This window comes from Tinamus guttatus, unplaced genomic scaffold, assembly GCF_059628265.1.
Source record: "Tinamus guttatus ecotype Peru unplaced genomic scaffold, ASM5962826v1 Tinamus_guttatus_pri_ptg000247l, whole genome shotgun sequence".
NCBI classification, from domain to species: domain Eukaryota; kingdom Metazoa; phylum Chordata; class Aves; order Tinamiformes; family Tinamidae; genus Tinamus; species Tinamus guttatus.
The window spans coordinates 4215606-4238757 of record NW_028288781.1 but is presented as its reverse complement, the minus strand read 5'-3'; the positions used below and the strand labels follow the sequence as shown (position 1 = coordinate 4238757).

Sequence of the window (23152 nt, the reverse complement as noted above, 5' to 3'; positions counted from 1 at the left end):
TTTATCACATGCAAAACTCATTCCATACAGAGAGTAAATAGGTTACCACAGAAGCTATCTAAATTGTTTTAAGAGGGCAAATATACTTCCTGAAAACAGACATTAAGCTTAGCAACAAAATGAGTACAAAAATCAAACAATAGTTAAATTGTTCATAGGCTTGTAATCTTTATAATCATTTTGGCACAGTAACTCCACTTGCTGCTCTTTCTTGGCACAGTCTGTAGCTATGTAAGCTGATGTGTTCTCTGAAGGGGCTATTTCTCACATCATGATGAATGCACTACATCTTTTATTCAGCAGTTGTGGCTGGCTGCAAAGGCTTTCAAAAGCAGAGTGTGAGAAGATGTCTGTGTCACAGTATATAGAAGATTTTTTTTTTAATATGGATTTTTAAACTCTGTGTCAATGCCACCTCAGGCAGACCGCTCTCAGTTCTGGACCATGTGCCATCACTGTGTGACCCAAAGATGAAGGAGAAAGGTGAGAGGGTGGAACAACAACAAAACAATATGAAACAAAACAAAACAAAAATGTTCAACCTCTTATCACTAGGAGAAGGGGTAACTATTTAAAGCAGAGCATACTCTCTAGGGACTGGAATTTAGAATTCAGAACTAAAACACTGTAACATAATGAGAAAAGACAATTTTATTACATGTATTGTCTCAAAAGAAAAAATACAGGGGAAAAAAAAACACAACAACTCCAGCTGCTCATATGAAATGTCTGTGGGCTTTACATAAGTGAGGGTATTAGCATCCATCTTCTGATCAAATCTTCATTTGGAGAGCTATACTTGACCATCCATAATTCAGTAGGCACTATATAGCATTAACTGCTCTGTCTCAATAAATCAATATAATCATTGCAGACAAAGAGACTTTTTTGCCTGCATCTGTTTAATTTCTGCATTACATGCAGAAAGGCACAGCATCATAGGATTTATTTTGTTTCAGTGATTATCAAACATTCCAGGTACAAAACACACAAATTACTTTGGTCATGATGTGGTGACAAAACCACATATTTTACATTTCAAAGCTCACCTGATAAATTCTTGTGCTAAATCTACATTTACTCTTATATATTTTTTTAATCTTCAGATTTATTCCATCCCTTAGAATGACACAATTTATGAACAGCATACATAGAATACTAATACTCCACTATTAAAAACATTGCAGAAGTTCTGAAAGCTCTTTACCCTTAGGGAGCAAAGCAGAGGCTGAGAAGGAAATGTTTTTACCTCCTCTGTGTATGTCAGGGGGCATTGCGGGTACCATCATGTTGGTGTCCATTGGCTGGGAGGTATCGTGTGTCAGCTGATCTTCCGGAGGCAGGTAAGCAGGAGGGGGCGTATCAGCTAAATATAGAACACAGAGATACAAAAGTCCTTTCCTCTCTTGGAAGTACATATACACACTCGCATAAACAGTTTTAGCCCAGAAATGCTTCCAGCCTGACTCAGCTATAAACTTCCACCCACCAGAAAGCTGAGAAAGCAATCACGGACCTTGATTCAGGAAAGCAGAGAATTACTGTGCATATTAAGTGCAACTGCAATAACAAGTCACTTCCCCCGCAGTTTCAAGCCACAAAGGAAAGTCTAGTTACATTTATAGCCTGCAGCATTTCAGAGTTAAAAATTACAGCACACAGAGCTCTCCGGGTCAAGGCAGAAGTAGATATCAAAAACGGACTGAACTTGAAAAAGTCTTCAGTCCCAGCTCTGTTGTTTCCAATGCAATTCCACCAGCAAAGCATTACTTCTATTTTCAGAGGTAAGTAGCAGTAGAAAGCATTTAAACACCCAAATACCACAGAAGTAACCTTCTGGATCAGGATTTTATTGCTAGTATCTCTTCATGTCTCTCAAAGGCTGCAACGAGCAGTTAATTGAATCACTAGTACAAAACTCTCTTGTGCACTATGACCACACTCACTAAAGCCCTGCTTGAGCCCTACTACATGGGTTGCATTGCCCTCCAGCTGTTCCATTCACTTCTGGGAAAGTTTCCCAAATAGCTTCCTAGAAACCAGAGAAAGATGCCAACATCGCTGTTACCCAACACTTCAGAAGACACTGCAAATTAACTGCACAAAGACACATGCAAAAGAAAGAAACCCTTGCCTGATGCCTACAAGCTTTTGCTGCTAAATTGTGTATGTGTGAACACAATGCATTAGTGATGCACAGATAGGGAAATGAGGCCAGAGGCAGCAAATTAGCCAGGATCTGGAAAGTTTTCAAGATCTCTGGATAACTGCCTTTCTCTCTCTTTTTTTTTTTTTTCCCTCTTCTCTCTCTTGCATTTTCCACATATCGACTCCTCTTTCCCTAATAGTAAAAGATAGAAAACTGATCAGAGCTAAGCACCAAGGAAACTAGTCTCTCAACTTTTCCTTAATTCAATTTCTTCCCCACAGCTGCTGACTCCTTTACAGGGATGAAAACTGAACAGACCACTCAAAGTTCACTTTTTTTTTTTTTTTTAAAGAAAAAGAACACTCACTACATAGACTTTTCTTCCTTCCCTCCTGCCTCTGCAAGTTCAGTAGTCTTCACTCACAAGAAGAAAAAATGCAAGAGAAATAACTACAGCAGCAGGAATGTATGAATGTTAATTTTACATAATAGAAAACAGATTTTCACAAGTATTTGCTTACATGCAGCCTTTTTCAGCCCTGAAGGAAGTACACAAAAGAAAATCAGTAAATATTTGTATAGAGTCCTTCTCCTAGCATTTAGATCCAGGGATCCCTCACAAGCTGCTTCTGCAGTATTTTTATCCTTTTAGGAGCAAAGACAAAACAAAACAAAACACCTTCATGGAATTGCTACAGACATCAGTGAACAAAAAGCAAAGGTTGTTATTTCTTCAATTTTAGGAAGCCAAACAGCGTGAAGTTTTCTTTACAGGGTCTTATGGGACTGTTTTACAGTTGAAATATATTTGTTTCTTGAGATTACATCATTATTTGAATAAATTTTATCAAGTACAGTAGCATGCTCCCCTTGCGAAACATCCTTCTTCTGCAGAGCTGTAACGTTCTGCTGAATTTATGATGATCTCTTTCCTAAGCAAGAATGATCTGTGGCATTACTCTTCTGTCAAAACATCCAACGTGCATTAAGCATTATGCTTTGCGTACCTGATTTTGTATCCCTGCCCCCAAACCCTGAAGAATTTGTATCCTACACCACCCAGAGTTTTACTCTAACGTTTGTGTTTGAAAGATGAAAAAAATACATTTTTAAAACTTACTATTATTATTAGACAAACCAATTACAGAGTCTCCTTACCTAACAATTTCTAACTCACCACTGAACACAAGCACTGGCTGATGTAAAATTATGTAAAATAATCGTGATACCTGTGGTGCTCAAGCACACTCCTGCCTCACAAACAAGTAACGGAAGACTAACATACCTGGCATCTGGAAGGGGCTTCCCGGGTCCGAGCTGGCTGGGGAGTGCGGGTAGGTGCTGCTGCCGCTTCCCGGGGAGTTCGGGTAGCTGCTGTTTGGCGAATGGGGGAACGGGTGGCTATTGGGTTGATGAAAAGAGTCCGGGAAAGTAGCGTTGTGCGGCATGTGGGGCTCATTTTGTCCCAAGTTGCGGAATTGAGCCAAGAGGCTGTGCTGAGGGTTGTATTCACTGTGTCTTGGCACTAGCACGGGAGGAAGCACTGAAAAGGGGGTGGAGGGAGAAAAATGGAACAAGCATTAGAGAGTCAGTCCGTCAGAACTAGGAGACGCACAGGGAAAAACGTTCCCTGTCCCCTACGGCACATTTACACGTGCCATAAAAATGAGATAATCAAATCTAGGAACACATGCCTCAGCAAGAACTGTTTCTGTGTACCAGATACTGCATAGCTTGTGTTTATAGTGCTCGTGCTAGCTACCTGGCTCACCAGATAGCAGCTTGTTTTCACAGAGAGCTAGAGAAGAAGAGCCAAGAACAAACTGCAATTCTACATTTTAGCTCTGTTCTAACAAAGAAATGCTGGGAAGTGCTGTTACTTTGCAATGCTGACACGCAGTTCATTTTACCATGCTTGTGATCTTGCTAATCATGTAATGGCCTGTAACCCAAAACCTTGCTAATAAGGACAGATTTTTTTTTTTCCCTGAAGACAATACTAATGTTATTTAGGCCTTGAACTCAGCCTGGTCCCAACAGCTGTAATTTTATTTTTAACCTAGGCTATGTTCTTACAAGTTCACACTGAGACTATTATTAACCCTTCAAGTCAGTTTACAAAACTGCAATTTAAACGAAGTTACGTAGTGGAAAGAAAAAACAATTGCAACTGGGCAGCAAATGAGTTCCAGACGTGTGCTACTCTGGGATCAGAGAAACACACATTAGAAACTCCTGGTTTCACCACACTGCCAAGGCCTCCTCACCACAGGGAAACAAAGGTCTCTTTTCAAACGAGAATATGAACGTGATACCAGATACACTAAGATAAGAGAATCGGCTCTTTTTCCACTGCCTTGGCTTCTGTTTTTGAATAACTTGCAGTGAAGGCTGAGCTACTCAAAAGATTAAAAGCTGGTCTTGTTATAGATTTAGATTTTTCTGGGTGATGAGGGGAAAGAAGGGAGGGAAGGCAGAGAGAGGGAGCACAAGCACAAAGAAGTAGAGTGAAGCAGAAAGCAGAGCAGCTCCACCACGTCCAATGAATCTTAATTTTTTGAGGCAGATGTCATGTTTAAGAAGTTAACAGTTAACTATCTCCATTTCCCAAGGAATATACAAAGCTCCTAACTGGGGCATTTTCTGAAACAAAACACATCCATCTCCCATGCTATGGAAGTTCACTCTCAATTGCAAAGCACCCTTGGAGAAGCTGCATCTCCCTCAGCTGCCTCCTGCTCCTCACCTCTAATGTGACTATTGCCATAGGGCACTGGAAAAAGTAATACAAAGCAGATAGTTAGCACTGAGGTTGACATCACATACCCCCTTATCTACAATAGAGCAAAAGTCAAACCCAGGCTCTCTAAATACTAGGATCTCTCAGAATTAAGCAGGCTCTGTGAATTAAACAGGCTCAGGTCTTTCATAGTTAATTCAAACAATATGTTAATTGTCATAGCAAACATTTATCAGTCTAAAATATGTGAAAAAGTGAACTTCACTAAAATAAGTGAAAAAACAATGATATCATGCATTAAAGAGTATTTTCCCTTTCCTGCCTTTATGAGTCTTCCTCACTTTTCTGAGCTTTACCACACAGCTTTCCTAGCCCTTTGTTTCCTGTGGACAAAGGTCAAACCATTAACTTTAGAAAAGTTAACTTCTGCAGAAAGTACATCATCTACCTTTCTCATCCCCTACATCATGCTAAACAATAACATATATGACATCACAGGAAGCCATACAATTTATTGGTTTTTAAAACAGCTGCAGAACAGGATATTTGCTGCATATTTTCAGTAATTAAAATAAAGCAGTGTCACATTTTCCCAGGGCACACACACTTTATCTGCAACTGGGCAGAACCACTGCTGAAGTTTGGAAGGACTCCAGAGATATGTTTCTCCTTCCCCCTCTCTCTCACACAAAACTAGTATTGACCATAAAGAATTAATGTCAGTTTCTTCAAAAGGGAAGGAGAAGAAAGATTGAAAAAAACACCAAGAGAACACAAATAGTCTCATAAAAATATCACTGCAGAATTTACTTGAGCACTCTCCTGTTTTGGGTAGTCGCAGCAAACAAACAACCTTAATGCAGAGAAAAGGCACCCAAAGGCTGCCAGGTGGGAGGGAGACCAAGAGTCCACCTCCAAAACAGCCACTTAACGCCACAACCGGATCTCTTTGCAGCTCAAAGACTTTGGCAGTCCAGCTGCTCCCACCAGCTCCCATTAACTCATGGAGGAGTTAATCTGAACGCTGCTCACTCAACAGCAATATTCTGAGCAGGGACTGGACTGCTGTTGCACCTTGTGAAGAAACGGACTCAGTCTGGGGTGCAGAGTGAGACAACTTTATTTCCAAACCGACTTCTTTTTATACTTTCTTAACACAAGTGTTGCAAAGCGCACAACCAATCAGCATCTGGCCACCTGCGCGGTTGTCTGGCTTTGTTTCTTTTCTTCTGGCAAGACACGTCGCACACGAGGCAGGGGGAGGTGTTCCTCAGTCCTCGTCTTTCTCGGCTCTGTCCCCCATCTGCTGCAAAGACTGACACCCTTGTGGTTAACTATCTGCTAACAAGGTACTATTGTCTTTGAACAAGCCTCCACATCTCACCCTTCTTTATTTGTTTTTGTTTGAACAGCCATGACTTAATTAAATGATCTATCCTTAAACACATAACAAGAAACAAAGCAGGCACACTAACAATAAACGAAATATGCCAAACATCAACAGGCTGTCCTACTAGACAGAACATGTCCTGTCAAATTTGATTGGCCAGAATTACCCATATGTAGGTTTTAGCTTGGGACAGCATCCACTGCTGTGTGGATGATGTCACGGTGGTGTGGATGATGGTGATGACTGTGTTAAAAAAGGCTTAATCCATCGAGCAGGTACCCATCTTGGCCCTGAGCCTGTAGAAACACAAGCATATCCTCTACCCCAGGTTATTAAAGAAAAAGGCCCTTCCCACTGATTTGTCTGTGGGTTTTTGATGATAACCTGGGCTTTATCCTGAACTTTGTGTTGTCTCTGTGAATCAAAATGTTGGTATATAGGGGGGCCCTCTTCTGTCCAGCGATTTAAAAAATTCAACACATAGCAAGCTTTCGCTATGCGTTCCTGTGGGGATAAGCCTACACTCCCCCTTTTTTGTTTTTGTAACATATTTTTAAGGGTGCCATGTGTGCGCTCGATAATAGCTTGGCCTGTGGGTGAATGGGGGATACCTGTGATATGTTGGATTCCCCATTGTTGAAAGAATATTTGTGTTTTTTGCGCTATATAGGCTGGACCATTGTCAGTTTTTATAGTTTTTGGCACTCCCAATATTGCAAAGGCCATAATAAAGTGTCGACATACGTCCTTGGCCTTCTCACCTGTATGTACAGAAGCATAGATACAGGATGAGAAGGTATCAACAGAAACATGTACATATTTAAATCTGCCAAATTCAGGGATATGCGTTACATCTGATTGCCAAATTTCAAGCACAGAAAGACCGCGAGGGTTTACACCGATGGATGGTACTGGTAAAATGCGCTGGCAGTCTGGGCATGACTGTATGATTTGTCTAGCTTGTTCCTGAGTCAACTGGAACGACCTCCGTAACGCTTTTGCATTTTGGTGATAAAAGTCATGCGACAAACGTGCTTGTGCAAAGCGATCTGGCAGAACTACAGCTCCTGCAAGGCTGTCTGCTTGAGCATTACCTTCGCTAATAGGTCCAGGCAGTGAGGTGTGCGAGCGTACATGTTGGATAAAGTACGGATAAATCCTTCTGTTTAATAGCCATCTAAGCTTCCAAAGAAGCGCAAAGAGGGTCTCGTTTGAAACCTCTTTTAAAAACGAATGTTCTAACCTAGAGACTAATCCTGCAACATAGGCAGAGTCTGTTATAATGTTAACTGCAGAGGGCCATCGCGTAAAGACGCGGACGACTGCAGATAATTCCACTATTTGCGGTGAACCTGTGACAACATGTATGTCGCTCTCCCAATGCCCTTCATCATTTCTCCAGACTACAACTGCACGACCTGTCCTACCCGAGCCGTCAGTAAATACTGTAAGAGCATCAGGTATTGGCGTAAGGCTCAAATGGCAAAGAGGTAATAGAGAAAGAGAGTTGAAAGACTGTATGATTTTATGTCCTGGAAAGTGAATACTTATCTGTCCTGGATAATCTGCCAAGGCACACTGAAAAACAAAAGACTGGTGAGTCAAAAAGGTTAATTGTTTTGTATCAAGTGGTAAATAAATAATATTAGGCTCTGTGCCATCTAGAAACATCAAACGCTCTCTTCCTTTTTGAATAACCATTGCAATCATATCAATAGCGGTGGTGACAGTTTTGCCAAAATTATGAGGCAGAAACACCCACTCTAAGATTATTAATGGACATGCGTCCTGTGGTATCCATTGTGCTAATAAGCCATAAGGTTGGAAGCTAGAATAAAAAACAAAAAGACTGACAGGATAATTCTGCTTTCGTCTGTGAACAGTCTGAGTGGTTAATTTGTCCACAACTTTACCAAGCGCAGCTCGCGCGGGAGGAGTGAGCTTTCTTGAGGATGTCAAACTCGTGTCTCCTTCTAAGAGCTTAAATAGAGGATGTAATTCTTCTGTGGAAATTCCTAAGGAGGGACGGATCCAATTAATAGTTCCCAAAAGTTTTTGAAGATCATTCAAAGTCCTTATGTCTGTCTTTAAGGTCAATGATTGTGGTCGAATTTGATGATCAGAAATTCTCCATCCTAAATATCGCCAAGGCGGACTTTCCTGTACTTTATCTTCCGCAATTCTTAATCCTGCAGCTGATGCTGCTCGCGTAATCTGATGCAGAGCCTCTTCTGCTGTTTCCTTTTGCTCTGCAGCAATCAATATATCGTCCATATCTTCCCATTGGCACAGTACAGGGTGGTATCGGAGTCCATACCATTATCTTAATTTCTCCTATGAAATCTGCGTTGATAACTGCAGGTAACACAAACAGCCCTTGTCTCGTTGTTGAAAATCGCCCAATCAATAGTGCTGCCATTCCTCGCCCCAGGGGGCCGTGGACACCAGTTGGAATTAGCACAACTGATGTATCAGTAATTAGCACTTCTATTGTGGTGGCCAGGTCCACCCCGGCGCTGCCCCCTGTGCGGGCGCACAGGCGGCGGCTGCTTCCCGGTGGGAGCCACTCCGAGGGGTGATTTGCCGTCATGGCGCGACCCCTCGCCGCGCTCCGCTTGAAGTTTCCCGAAGGGGCTAGCGGTCGACCTTCCTTATCAAATTTTGATCGACACTGATTAGCATAGTGTTGTCCTTTGTGGCAGCGCGGACATAGTCCAGGCGCTCCTTTGTTTGCTTGTGTTTTCGGACAGTATTTACGAATATGCCCAAATTGGCCACAAGCAAAACATGGCCTTTTCATAGACATTGTTGCAAATGTTTCGGCCATCAGTGAATATTCATACTGTTTGGTACCGACATTAATACATGCTTTTAGCATGTCATCAATAGTAGGATCCTTTAGTGGCCGCAAAACTCTCTGGCAATCAGGGTTAGCATTCTCAACTGCTAGTTGCTTAAAAATGTAGCTTCGTGCTTGTTCATTATCAATTTGTTTCTCCAGAGCCTCATTAAGCCGATCCAAAAACTTCATATATGGCTCATTCGCATCTTGTCTTATGCTAACAAAAGGTTGTCTTTGTTTACCACTCTCCGGAACGGCCTTAAGGGCGCGGAGAGCAAGTGCCTTAACTTGTTGCAAGCCCTCAGGGGGGATTTCTGCTTGTGCTGTTGTAGCACTGTGATCGCCCTCCCCCATTAGCACGTCCACAGTAACAGCCCGTAAAGGACCTTTTTTCGACAGCCGCTGGTTTTCCTCCCCCTGAGCTCGAGCAAGCTCTCTCATTTTCGATTCCCACATCGTGTATTGCATATCAGTCATAATGAGGCGAAACAAGGTTTTAAAATCATGGGGAGTAAAAACCGAAGAATCACAAAGAGATTGTATAAGGTGGGTGGTATATGGTGCGCCAAGGCCATGATCTGTCACCGTACGTCGCACGTCCTTAATAAGATTATACGACAAACCTTCCCAACGCGGATTCTGGTCTGGTGCACAGATAACGGGAAAGGCTTTCAGCATGCCCACATCCCCCGCCTGTTTTGCTCCTCGTTTTACTGAGGCCCATTTATCGTGAGGATCCGGGGGGTATAGGTCTGGCTCCTTTCCAGGGTCAATAGGACCCGGACCAAAAGGATCATCGTCCTGTTCATCAGGTGGCAGTACCGCAAAGGCTTTTGCAGCACGTTTTCTTTTCTGATTCTCATCAGGACACGATTGAGGTAAAGGAGGCGCGGAGGGGATGGCAGGGGCCCCGATCCCGTCATTTATGTTCGACTGCAACCCACTATGAGATTTCAATATTTCGAGTACAACTCGCCATTGTGGCAACAGGTTAGCAGCAGCCTTATCACCGCGCGTGGCACTATCCCACAGTCGGACCCCAATTTGGTCCCATCTTTCCAGATTAAAAACATTCTTACTATTCACCGAAGGATCGTCTTTAGAAGCCCATGCAAGAACCTTTTGCAGCTCTTCTTCACCTAATTTTTTTCTTTGCGGTTTCAAGTTTTTAGGAGAAGCTTCTAAATCGTCCTTTTGTTCCTTCATTAGGTATGAACCCATAGTTCCCAGCCGCTTACCTCTTTCCTTTCAAGAGGCTTTTAGTGTGCACACAAAGTAAGCTTCCTTTCAGCTTGATCCTTACGCTTCCTTTCAGCGTGATTCCCGGGAGTTCAGCTGGGCGGTGCAACCGGAGAGACAGCTAGTCTTCGAGCCCCACGTTGGGCGCCATTTGTTGCACCTTGTGAAGAAACGGACTCAGTCTGGGGTGCAGAGTGAGACAACTTTATTTCCAAACCGACTTCTTTTTATACTTTCTTAACACAAGTGTTGCAAAGCGCACAACCAATCAGCATCTGGCCACCTGCGCGGTTGTCTGGCTTTGTTTCTTTTCTTCTGGCAAGACACGTCGCACACGAGGCAGGGGGAGGTGTTCCTCAGTCCTCGTCTTTCTCGGCTCTGTCCCCCATCTGCTGCAAAGACTGACACCCTTGTGGTTAACTATCTGCTAACAAGGTACTATTGTCTTTGAACAAGCCTCCACAGACTGCTCAGAAATCCTGAGAAATGCCAGGAGTTCAGCTTCTAAGGGGGGACACACACCGTTTTTACCTCCTCACCCTGCTTTAAGGCAGCAAGTTTCTGGCCAGGTTGCAGACCCAGCCATATGGAGTAACAAATCCCTAGGGCTCAGTACAGCAGGGGAGGAGGCTGCTCTCTGCTACGGCTGCCAGCTCCAGGCCAAGGTCTGACTGAAGGACAGAAGGCAGGAGAGTTCCTGCACGCTAACTCGCACACCTGCTGCTAGGAAGTCAAGAAGCAGCACACACGTTTCTGGGAGATCTCCGCAAGATACTGCGGTAGCGGGTTGCAGATACAATTTCACCCCTTTTCTACCTGCTTTGGTCAATATTAAGCCCGACTTCCACACTTATTTATATAATTTTCTATGCCACAGAGATGTACGTATTTAAGCAAAAAGCACTATTAATTGTGCTGTTGTCCTGAAAAGCTACTGCAACAATCATGTCAAACAGGATTCGTAAATGGAATCTGATTAAAATGGTTAAAACCAACTAATACAGCAGAACCACCAGTTAGGAGCCAGGTTTATCTCTTCATTTTCTCAAACAACAGGTTAAAAGGTCTTATAACCTTAACTATGTTTAAATTTGGCTTGGAGATTTTGTATAGATATAGACCAGGGGTTGAGAGTTACACATTACTACCAGCAGTAATGCTGCTACTGATGGTGCCTGAAGAGAAAGATAAATCATGTGAAAGTCAAGCTGTATATGTTGGTAGAACTGTAGATAAAAACATTTCCTGTATTTGTCAGTGAACTAAAACTGCCTGGGAATTGAACAGCTTATTTTTAACATGCAAATCAGACTGAGATTATGCCTGCACCAAACAAGTGGAGCTGTATTAAAAGAATTACAGCTACAGGGCAATATCACCCACAGGCTATTTCATCTAAGAGACAAGAATGCCAAAAACATGTAAGACAGACCAAAGACAGCCTGCTGTTCACGTAAATATATATATATATATTTCTGACTGGAACATTTATTAGAATGTAATGGTGTCCTTTGAAGAAAGCTACCTTTCCTTTGGCAGGTACAAAGCGTACCTACCTACGCTTTGTCTCTCTCCAGTGTAACATCCTGTTCTCCTGTAAACAGGTGTGCTGTATTAGTGTAAAAATTTACTTATTTGCTTTTTTGGTTTCATTCCCATCATGTTACAGAGATGATTATTGTAGCAAAAAGAGTTTCCAATTTATGATTATAACTTTAAGACTATATATTAAAAAAAGAAAAAAACCCTCTGCCCCCTAAAAAAACAAAGCAAAATGAATTCAAGCCAAAGGACCTGTTATGCTTTCAAGGCTGTTCATTTTCTATCCAGATGGGTATCCATTAGCTTACATGAGCTAGTTTCCCTCACGGGTTCATTTTTCTTCCTTCACAAGTTAGGTGAGGATTTTGGTAGGTCTCTCCTTTTCCACGTCTGGAAATTCGGAGAGCAAATGACAGAATGCAACAAGAGGACACTTAAGAGAAAGCACATTTTGATCATTCTTCCTTTCCCAAGAAAATTCTGCTTTTAGTATGAGCTTTGAAAGAGAAGACAAGCAATTACTGCTGCACTTTCAACCATATTACTTTTAAAAATGATGACGACGACTCTCTGGACATACGTTATATAGAAGTGTTTTTGCAGGCTCATACCACAACATGGCCCTCAGCCTTTATGAAGGCCTCGAGGCACTAACATTACACAGTGCATTTTAATTTCCAAGCATCGTATAGCTTGGATGTTTTCAAATGAATGAAAAATAAAGTGGCAAAGCCACTTATTATTCTACTGCAAAAATAGAACTTTGGGTTGGGAAGGAGGGAAACCCTTACACACTAGTACCTGGATGTAGTTGTGAAAACACTGGGAAGGGGATAAAAGACTGCAAGAGAGGAACTTGAGATTTGTACTCAAACTCCTAGATTAAAAAAACGGCAAAGATAAACTGGCAAAAGTAGAATTAGGAGGAAAAAACAATACAGCAGTAGTATTAAACTAACAAAGGTCAATCCTTCTTGAGATTTTCAACTTAATTTCCTGCCTTCGACGCCACAGCAGCTGAACTCAGCAGTTGCACCCTGGTGAGTAGGCCAGTCCTTCAGGGGGAACAGAGCAGGTACTGGAGTACGTTGAGCTGAATGGATGGAGCCTGGCTTGCTGTCTGCACCATCAATAAGTCAGTGAAACATCCGACTGAAACATCTCGCCAAGCTCTTGCTTGTAAACAGTGAAACACCAAGTAGAGAGAAAACCCTTACTGTCATTAGGTTTGTGTTGCCAAAAACAAGATTATGGCAAAGTTGAATACTCTTTGACCAGAGGACAAATTCTCACATACAAAGACGCTTACATGTCCAAACTTGGGATCGAGTTTACTCTTGGTTAAAAATAATGAACACTGTTGTGGCCAAAGCAGTTCTCCGAGGAGCTATTTTATGTTGTTCCAACACCACCTGGCTTAAACAAGGCTCTGCAACAGCCTGTGCTAACAAAACTTTGCTTTACTGTTTTCTCAGAAGCGTAAGTGACAAATTTTTAGACTTTTACTAAAAACCTCTGCTCCAGTAACTGCAAGTGAAAAGGCTGAATAGCCGTTCTTCAACGGTCCATGCTAGGTGATGGATGAACACTCCAGACTTGGTATTGCAGGAATAAGCCGAAACCTGTCTTTTCCTCCCCTCAACTCTTAATTTTATTTTGCAGTTTCAATAGACCTCACGGCTTGATTTGTCATTTTACTTAGTTGCAACTGAACACTGTATTTAAAAGGCAGTTGTTGCTTCACTTACTTTACATCAAACATCTGGTCTACATGCACTTGGCAAGTAATATTAGTACATTTCCTGCTTTACAATATTCAGCTAACATTAGATTTTATTTGTGGCTCCTTTGATAAGCTACCATTTTGCTTAAACTGATATTTGTCAAGACCAATTTCACCATTTAGTGCATACTCAGCAGTGAGGGGTTCTTGTAAGCTAATGGGGGAGAGGAATTATTTTGATACAGGAGAAAGTTAGAGTATGATAGTAAATATCAACTCAGACATTTATACAAACTAGAATTCAAGTCACCTGTATAAAAACACAGCATCTAACTGAAGAGGTTAAAACTTGGAAGTCTGGTATTTTAAGTCAAAAGGAACATTCCTTTACTACCCTTCTCTCTTGTGCTACAGTGAGATTGGACAAAAATCCCTGCAGTTTAGACCATTCCCTCCTTATTGCAATTCATTTTCCCCAAGCAGGTTTTGCTGATGAATTTGAGGACTGAATTCTGCAAAACTGACATGATGAAAGCTTTATACTACTTGCCAAACAAACTGACAGTTGTTTGCTATTTTGGGGAACCATCCTATAATTGTACCCACCTGTTGCAGCACGCTATTTTTAATGCTACGCCCAGCACTAACCCTGCACTGCAACAAGGCCAAACTTCTCAGCCCTTCTCTGCTTCCCCGTCCTGTGCCTGACGAGGTGCAGAGCGTCTGCTAGGAATATACAAGTGAGAACAAGAGTTTTACTCCTATGCATTAACTCCTTCACACTTTTTCCTTGTTTTGAATCAGCTGGTGACCTCCATTGCTCTAATTTCTTCCTTTAATCACATCAGGAAAAAAAAAAAAAAAAAGGCAGCACTCCAGTTTTCTTTGTTCTATTCTTCTTCCTCCCCCTTCACTTGTATTCTTCCTCTTTGAAAGGACACGCTGCTCATCCCCTCCCTCACATTCCCCAGATCAGAAAAACAACAGCTTCCCTTCTGCCTTCGTTTTTCCAGGCTCTTTGCAGCTCCGCTCCCCCCGCAGATTCCCTGCTCCTGGCGGGCTCTGGAGCGGGCGGATGCACAGCCGGTGCACGGGCTCCCTCGAGCCTCGCTCAGCAGAGCTTCCCAGCTGGCCGGAAACAGGCCATGGGCTCCGGGCCCACTCCAGTCCTCCCGGGTGCTGCAAAGAGAGGGAGGCACCGAGCAACCCCCAAGATCTCAGCTAGGCAACACACAAGCCCGTAACACTGAAGGAAACCTCCAATTACTCTTATTTCTTCCTTCCATATTTGATCTTGACCCTGTGAGGTTGATGATCTCCCTGAGGGCAGCCTAATGCACAAGCTGTGCGCTGCCTTTGAACCAACCCTGCTGCTTATCAAAAAGCAGAGTTCTCATTTGAGTGATCCAAAAGGTAACTTATGGCAACAAGCTGCACCAGATTTGACGTGCAAGGCAACTAACAGTGCTAGATATTTAAAAAAAAAAAAAAAATCACTTCTCCATTTATCCTGTCTAGAAGCAGTATGGGGATATTAATATTACAAGGATTGATCTTAGGCTGGTCAAGAACAGAAAAAGGGATGGGAACGTTTAACAGACCCATTTATTTTTTCTGTAAAGTATCTATGCATGCATACATGTGGACAGAGAGAGCACACACAGACACGCACACAAATACACAAAACCAAACACTTGTAAGATTTCAAATGGCATTTAAAGTTTCCTCTAAACTTTTTTTTTTTTTCTTCTCATTTTACTAAAGAGCAGAGCTGCAGCACTACAGGGAGTGTTCGGGGCACTTTACTTGCAGGACTACCTCAATCTAAACCCGCCTTATTCAGGGTTTCCACCATTTTGAGTTTCTGCCTTGGCTGCTGGCAACTGCAGTTGGCAGCTGCTGCCTTACGGAGACTCACTTAAAGCAAGCAGCAGAGAAGATCAAAGGCAAAGATGAAAACCAGCAGGTTAAAGTCACAGGCAGAGAGTCCACGCTGGGAGCAAAACGAGGGGGTCACATCTACTGCTCCTCCTGGAGCCTGGGGACCTGAGCAGCTGCTATGGGAAAAAGCAGCTGTGCAGCTGGCTAAGTGTTTCCTGCCACCACGACAGGCTTGCTGCTGCAGCCTCTGCTTTGGCTTTTTAGTCAGAATGGAAACGAGCATTGACCTTTAGAATAACCAAGAATCCAGCAGCTCTGACGTTTTATTCTCCTGCATCGTGAGCGAGCAGCCCTTGCTTGCACTGCTGCTTTCCTGGGACACTGGCATCATCAGCCTCATGAGAACTCCTGAAGCTGAACAGAGAGCGCAGGATCTCCAAATGAGAAAAGCAGCTTCAGAGGGGACAATCATCCACACTTTATTGCCAGTTACAGAAGAACTAACGGGCCTGGTTGTGTGCTGCCTTCAGGTGGATGTGCTAATCTGCCATTCCACACAAACTGTGTATTTCAGAGGGCAGATCAGCTGCTTCTGAGCTCAGTTTCTTAACTCCCTGGCACAATGTGGAACAGCAGCAAACTAACCAGCGCCTCCAGAAATGAGTATCAAGAAATATTACCTAACGCAGGCCTAAGCTCACTTAGATCATAGAAAAAGAGGTTTCTTCCTAGTCTGTCTCCTGCAGGGATGGCAGCAAACTGGGCACACAGGCTACCCTCAGCAGACAGCCTTCACTTGCTGGGAGGAAGATACATACCTCATTTCAAGGTAATCCCTTATGTAGCTGTACTTTCAACCACTTACACAAATGAAGCATTAAAAAAGAAGGGTTTTTTGTCTCCTCACACTCAAACCTTCTTTAACCTAGAAGGCCAATGAGCAAGGACACTTAGTAGAGGCAAACAAACACAACTCCCCATCAGGTGGAACGTGGAGCTGTATTGCTTTTAATTCATGTTTTCAGAAATTGAAACATGCAATTTCTCCATCTCCTTCCTTTTCCTTCAGCTGTGGCAAGGGAAGTGAATCTCCTTCCTAAAGCTCTGACAGAGATGTGATTTTTTTTTTAAATAGCAGTGTCAATTTCAGCATCTCTTTATCCTCCTTCTTCCCTATGCCATCCCCCTTGTTTTAATGCTACAACTGCATAGAGTGAACTGGATCCAAGTTAAAAAAAAAAAAAAAAAAGACACACAAATTTTCTTAAATTCTGCACTGTATCTTTCACCTGAGTCCGCTGTCTCTGTCCACTGCTGTGTCTCAAGAGAGACTTTTGCAGTGTCTGTTCCTCACTGGCTTGTGCTCCTGCCCCAGCATCCACATAGCCTCTGCTCTTCCCACTTGTTTGCCTGGGCTCCACACCAAGGACTCTCAGTGACATTCGTGCTCCTGCTTTGCTGAAACTGCTGCTGATTCTTCTCTCTTCTCTTAATGTTTGCAACCAGGTCCTATCTGGCCTTCCTAATAGAAAGGAATCTCTTGTTTCAATAAATGTGTAAAATGCGCTTTGCAGACCCACTAGCGTGACATTTCTAGTATTTTCTCAAGCTAAATAGTAATAAGGTATCGAAGTAGAAGATCTTCACATAACTTCTACACTATTAAAACTGAAAAAGAGCTGTAAGACTCATTTCCCAACTTAGAGCAGGGCATGATTTTATGCATTTGAGGATTTACTGATAAGCAGGTCTTCAAAACTTCCACAACACCGAAACAAGTCACTCAATAACCATCCCCAACAAAAAAAAATAAAGTGTATAGATTCCAGCCCATGAACATTGTACACTTCAGCTTGGGACTAGCTGGATCTATACAAAGGACTTAAAATACTGACTATGCTGTCAAACAGAGATTCTCAAGGTACTGGCGCAGTCCATGCAAGCTGCACACTGTACACAGTCTAAGTTTTTGATGTTGTTTTGTCAAGAGAAGGTGCATTTCTAACCCTCAGGGCCACAACAACAGCCTTGGAAACACAAACCTTGATATCTGCAAGAGCCTGTAGATGGTTGGAAACAGTGACTCATGGGTGAATTCCCACTACCCATTAATCTCAAAGTATAAACACTTATTAAAACACCATCACTGCTGCAATCTAGGCAAAAATGGGAAAAATATGATGAGCAGAATTTGGGAGTGATTGTCAGGAAGTGAATCTAAGATGATGCTTGGAGGACAGGGAGAATAGGAAAGGAACAGGGGAAAAAAAGGAAGTCATAATGACTTCTGAAGCACAGGTCTCCAAGCAAAATAAGAGCTCAGGTACCACCTGCTTCCAAAAGCCATGTTTTCCCACTCACCTCCATGCAATAGCTCTCAAAACAACGGCAGATCCACAGTCCATTAAGTACAAATCCACCCTTTACATATCCAGCCAGAGACCTCAGGAAAAATATGATGGAATTCAACCTCATTTTCACACTTCTAAAAATCCTTAAGACGTAACTTCAACGCGCACATAGCTTAATACCTCCCAAGATCTAACAGGCACCTAGAGAGCAGTGAAAGCTGCCTCCAGAGTGCGGTAACTGCTCCAGGCAGCATTCTGACCTTGCCCACGGCTAAATATGCCTCTCTACTCAGGCAAACTGACTATAGCCTGCATGCTTGCAAGAAGGTTCTCCACGGTGTGTCTTAAGCATTTGACCAATAACTATTTTTTCCCGAAGAAGCCTACTATTTTTGTGAAAGGGAGTTATTTCTACCATCTCCAAACCAGTTAAATTCTTGTTTTGTTTTGTTTCTTTTTTCCTACTTAAAGTTTTGTAGCTTACACCACTGAGGAGATTTTATCTTCTCCAGAAAAACTTGAAAAAGCAATCCAGAATTCAGGCTCACAGTTAATAACATATCACTTTGTTTCCCGAATATACAGTTCCTAAGATGACTTAACACCCAAAGAACACCTTTGCAACCACTTCAACTACTTTGCAGGACTCAGCAAAAACATTTTAGTTGTATACTTTGGAAAGTTTGATTCTATTTTTATCTGGAATATCTCACTGAAGTGACATAGCATTTATAAATATTCATTTTTAAAAATGATATGAACAGTCTAAAAGAGAATGTTCTAAAACTCAATTCTTGTTTCCAAGATAAAGGCAAAATTAGTTAGAATATGACATTTTGCCTCAGCAATAACAGCATGAGTTGGACTGTTGCTCAAGCTGTTTTTCAGGAATCTTAATCTTCTATATATTGGAATATCGAATGCAAGCAACCAGCACAGACACATGCAGAAAGCTTGCAGTGCAAAGACACAACTATTTATTTTACTTTCCTACTTCTGTGCTCAACGTTGAATTGGTAAGATTTTTTAAAAAACTGTTTTTCCAGTGCAGAGGTTTCATTTGTTTAAGCTTCTGCTGCATAAATATGCGTTTTATGGTATTACCTTTGCCATTCAAATGACTTCCAAATTAACACCAATACACCAAAGGGAAATATTAAACATCCAGATATGCCTAACATGTCACAGATCCAAGACAAACACAACTGCCACTTGCAGAACAACAATCTTGTCATTTAATCCCTTATTTCCATGGTAGTTTTTGTGCTGTGCCACCTTGCAGAGACAGCAACACTGTAAATGTCTAACACAGATGGACTTCTCAAATTAAATCAGGGAAATCCACCCACACCTGTAATCTGCAGAAGTGCCTATGTCTCTGCACAGCCTCTCAAGGAGCTGGGGACTGATGTAGATGTATTTAAGCATCCTTTGTCTTAGTCCCCGGAAATATTCTCTTAAAAAGACGGTTGCCATTAATAAGCCTTTGAAGAGGAGACAATCAGCTGCATTTCCACTTACAAATGAAGAAGAAAATAAGAGGTAAGCAAACTTCAATTACAGAACACCTGAAAGTAAAACTTCTTAAACAACAGAACATTACTATTCAAGCTTTAGATTGAGGAGATACAGTATCTTCCTCTGTCTAAAATCATGGTTGCATCAGAAGGCCTAAGGTGTGGGAAATCCTAAAAACAGTATTTATCTTCTGGAGGACGAAGAAACAAATGCGATAGAAGTGATAGGAATCTCTCTGGAAATAATAGCAATTAAAAACTGCACTATGTCAGAATCATTCTAATGTATGAACTGCAGCTATCTTTCACATTTGCAATATACCATACTGATTTGCTGAGCTGCACACTTTGGTGAAGAACAAATAAATAGAGAAATAGTTGGTATCACTGAGAGGACCAGGTGATAACAGGCCCAGCAACGTGAAGGTCATGCTAAGACTATTCCTTTGTATTGTGATAAAACACATCTACACAGGTGAAGTATTCATCATGTGGAAGGAACAACTGGTAATTAATGCTTACATCCAGATGAATCAAAGAGGAGGAATCTGATATGTGCGAAGAACCACTTTTGCTTATTTAAGCTGACAAATCACATGATTAATTGCCATACTTCCCAGTGTTTGGATAAGGTGTAAAGGTACAAAAGAAGGAAGAACTTACCAGGACTCTCTACTCGCTTGTAGTGGTAGGGATTGATGCAAACCTCTTTCTGTTTGGAACCAAAGGGATACTCGCAGCATTCCAGTGGCTTCAGTTCATGATGGCTCTGCAGGTCTGGCCAGCGCCACACTCTACAGTAGATGACATGTGGCAGCCCTTTCCGGTGCGAGACCTGCAGCCTCCCATCCAAAGAGCGAGGAATCGTGACACAGTTGCTGGGCTGACCAGGACAGCTTAACGCTTTTTCCAGCTCCTCCATAGCGCCTTTCTTCTTCTTTAGTTTTTTCACTAATGCATCAACAGCTTTCTCTGCCCACTTCTCTTCTTCATCCCCCTGTTTCCATCCCAACAGCCTCTTCACTGCGGGGCTGGTAAAGGAAAATAAGCTTGTCACATTCATGGTGATCCCACTCAGTCACACTGGAGAGCACAGACCAGGCAGAGGAGACAGTCCTGTTTTCCACACCACAAACTGGGCACAGCAGATTGTATCAGTAGTTAAAAGCAGTTTGTCTCAGAAGAATTCTGTTCCTTTTAACTTTTCAATCCTCAGGTCCCAAGATGACAATGCTGGCATTCCCCCTTGGCAGAAGCAACCCATTCATTCTTTACTGTTCCTGCTGACAAACTACAAGAGAATACAGAAGGAGAGGAAAAGAGATTTCACTCTTTAAATTAACCACCAACAGTTAAACACATCCTCCAACAATAGTAGAGTGACAGAGAAAACAACAACAGTGTTAACAATTTCTAGAACTGGACTCCAGGAACAGCCTGACAAAGACTTTTAGATAGCCTGGCCTGCTGAAGCTTGTGTATTCCCACCGCCCGGAAGAGTCACGAATAAATGAGATTATCAACTTGGAAAATAATGACCAGCATAAACACAAAGAAAAAGTAGGTTTTAGGGGGTGATAACACTAAAAATGGCCCAAACCAGTCACTCGGAGTTCATCCTTCATTCATAAGTGTGAAGGGCACTCCTCGTTCTCAATTGAAGGTAGGCAGCTTATGCAGCACAGCACTCCAGGGAGCCAGAATAAGACCAGCAGCTCTTTTTGGTTTGATATAGCAGCCTGAAGCAAAATACCCCAACAGCATCCTGCTATCCACCTCTTTACAAACCACACATGATACAGCTAGCTAACCACTGTACTAGAGCTTGTGCATATCACAATCTGAAATAAAAATAATTGAGGTAGACCTCTGACCTACTTTAAGTTTCAAAGGCCAACAGAAAGAAAAAGAAAGAAAAAAAAAAAAAGAAAGATCTTTTTCCTCACTCAGGTCACATACGAAAGAAAAACCCTACCACATGGCACTAAAAGCCATCATGTCTCATAAACAGGCTAAAGAAAAAGACATCATGAATTTATTTCAGCACTACATCCTGACTCTTCAGCTTGCAGTGCCTGCTGGACATATGTGGGAACACATGAAGGGGCAGGAGGGAGGCAGAAGTTCTGCTGAGTGTTCCTCAAACTCAGAGGGACAGGGAACAGAACAGAGAGCCTGTGAGCAGCAAGCTTCATATTTGTGCAGGCTGGGACCAGGCAAAAGGCTCTATCTGCCTGGGGAAGAGGGATCCAGGACTGGCAGGGTGGAAGAAAAGAAATGAAGGGCAGTAAACCACCACTTCTCAAGCTCACTTCACAGCATAAAGACAGACAGGAAATGCACCCTGGAAGGGACAGCAATAGGTTGCAGAGGAAGAAAGAAAAAAAAAAAAAAAAAGAGAAAAGGATAAGAATGCTTTTGGTACCAATAGAAAGACAAAACCAAACCAAAACCAAATCATCACGCACATACAAAATACAAAGTGTCTGTACATCCAATGTGTTAGACAGTATTTAAAGTGAATGTTTTAGTACAAATATAGATTATTTATATAGGAAACACACTAATTGCAAATCTCAAGATTGCAGGTGCTATGATATACTTAACCCTCCGGAGAACTTCAGCAAACTGTCATCGATTTTCATGTTTACATAGTGTACCAATATCCTTGGAGTCTTTTCAGTTGAAAACAATCCACTTTGTAATTAGCTTTTAGTGACAGATTAATTTGAATAAAGGTTCAGTTTAACTAAGTTGGATGCATAAACTACATTTATATGAATAATGCTTATGAACTAAGGGAGAGATCATGTCTACCCGCACTCAGTACTCGTACTTCCCATCCTCTTTTATGCTACAAATTCTATCTGAAATAATAATGTTAATGCAACAGAAGATTTGCATGACCCTGGGGCAAATTTAAGAATTTATTTTGTTACCTGGGCATGTGCTATGCTATTAAATGAACTGAAACTCCATTACTGTCACTGACTACGCTCAAGACATATTTTATCCTTACATGCATTGTGAAGTACTCTATTAAAATGCTGCCCTAATTTAGGAACCTTATTATCAGATACCCCGTACCCTTCAGCAGTGCTTGTAAGCAACATTTTCAACTCATGTATAGTCTGTAACTCATTATTCTGAAGATTCTTATACATGCCTTTCAGATAAAAGATGAAGGTTCCCACACATGCGATACACTTACAAGTAATAAAAGTCTCCTTTTGTGTTCACATCCATTAAAATTAAAACCAAAACATTTAAAATACTTGATAAAGTTCTAATAAAAAAAGAAGGTACAAAGTTTGAATCTAGATCCAAGAAACTTATTTCAGCACTGATACTATATGTAGACATGGTTCAATCTAGGCTTGAAATAAATCCATCAAGTTGCTTTAAAAAAATGAATGGTCGAATTCTACTTGCCATGGAAAAGAAAAATCCTGTTTATTAAATCAGTTGTAAATTTACAGCTGTGCCTGCACAAGCTTGGCAAAGATTAAGATGACATTTAGATATGGCCACCAGTACTCCTTACTGTAGGAAGAGATTTTTCAGAAATTCTTAGTATCGATCAAATCCTGTAGCACACACCTTTTCCCTTCCCACAAACATGCGTTCCAAAGACTATTTTATATATATATATATATATAATATTATAATATATATTATATAATATATATATATATATATATATATATATATCTTATATATTGGTCAAGAAGGCCAATGGGATCCTGGGGTGCGTTAAGAAGAGTGTCTCCAGCAGGTC

At 41.7% G+C, this 23152-nt stretch overlaps 1 protein-coding gene across 3 annotated transcripts in view; it reads right to left on the bottom strand.

Moving 5' to 3' along the window:
• SMAD1 (SMAD family member 1) overlaps positions 1–23152 on the bottom strand; it is a 47172-nt gene that overhangs the window by 6227 nt on the left and 17793 nt on the right. For all 3 annotated transcript variants that reach the window (XM_088526577.1, XM_088526575.1, XM_088526576.1), the window contains exons 2-4: positions 20038–20665; positions 3435–3692; positions 1250–1366 (exon numbers count right to left, since the gene is read on the bottom strand). In XM_088526577.1, the coding sequence (XP_088382703.1) occupies positions 1250–1366; positions 3435–3692; positions 20038–20437 (775 nt within the window). In that variant the 5' untranslated portion in view covers positions 20438–20665. The remainder of the gene's footprint in view (positions 1–1249; positions 1367–3434; positions 3693–20037; positions 20666–23152) is intronic.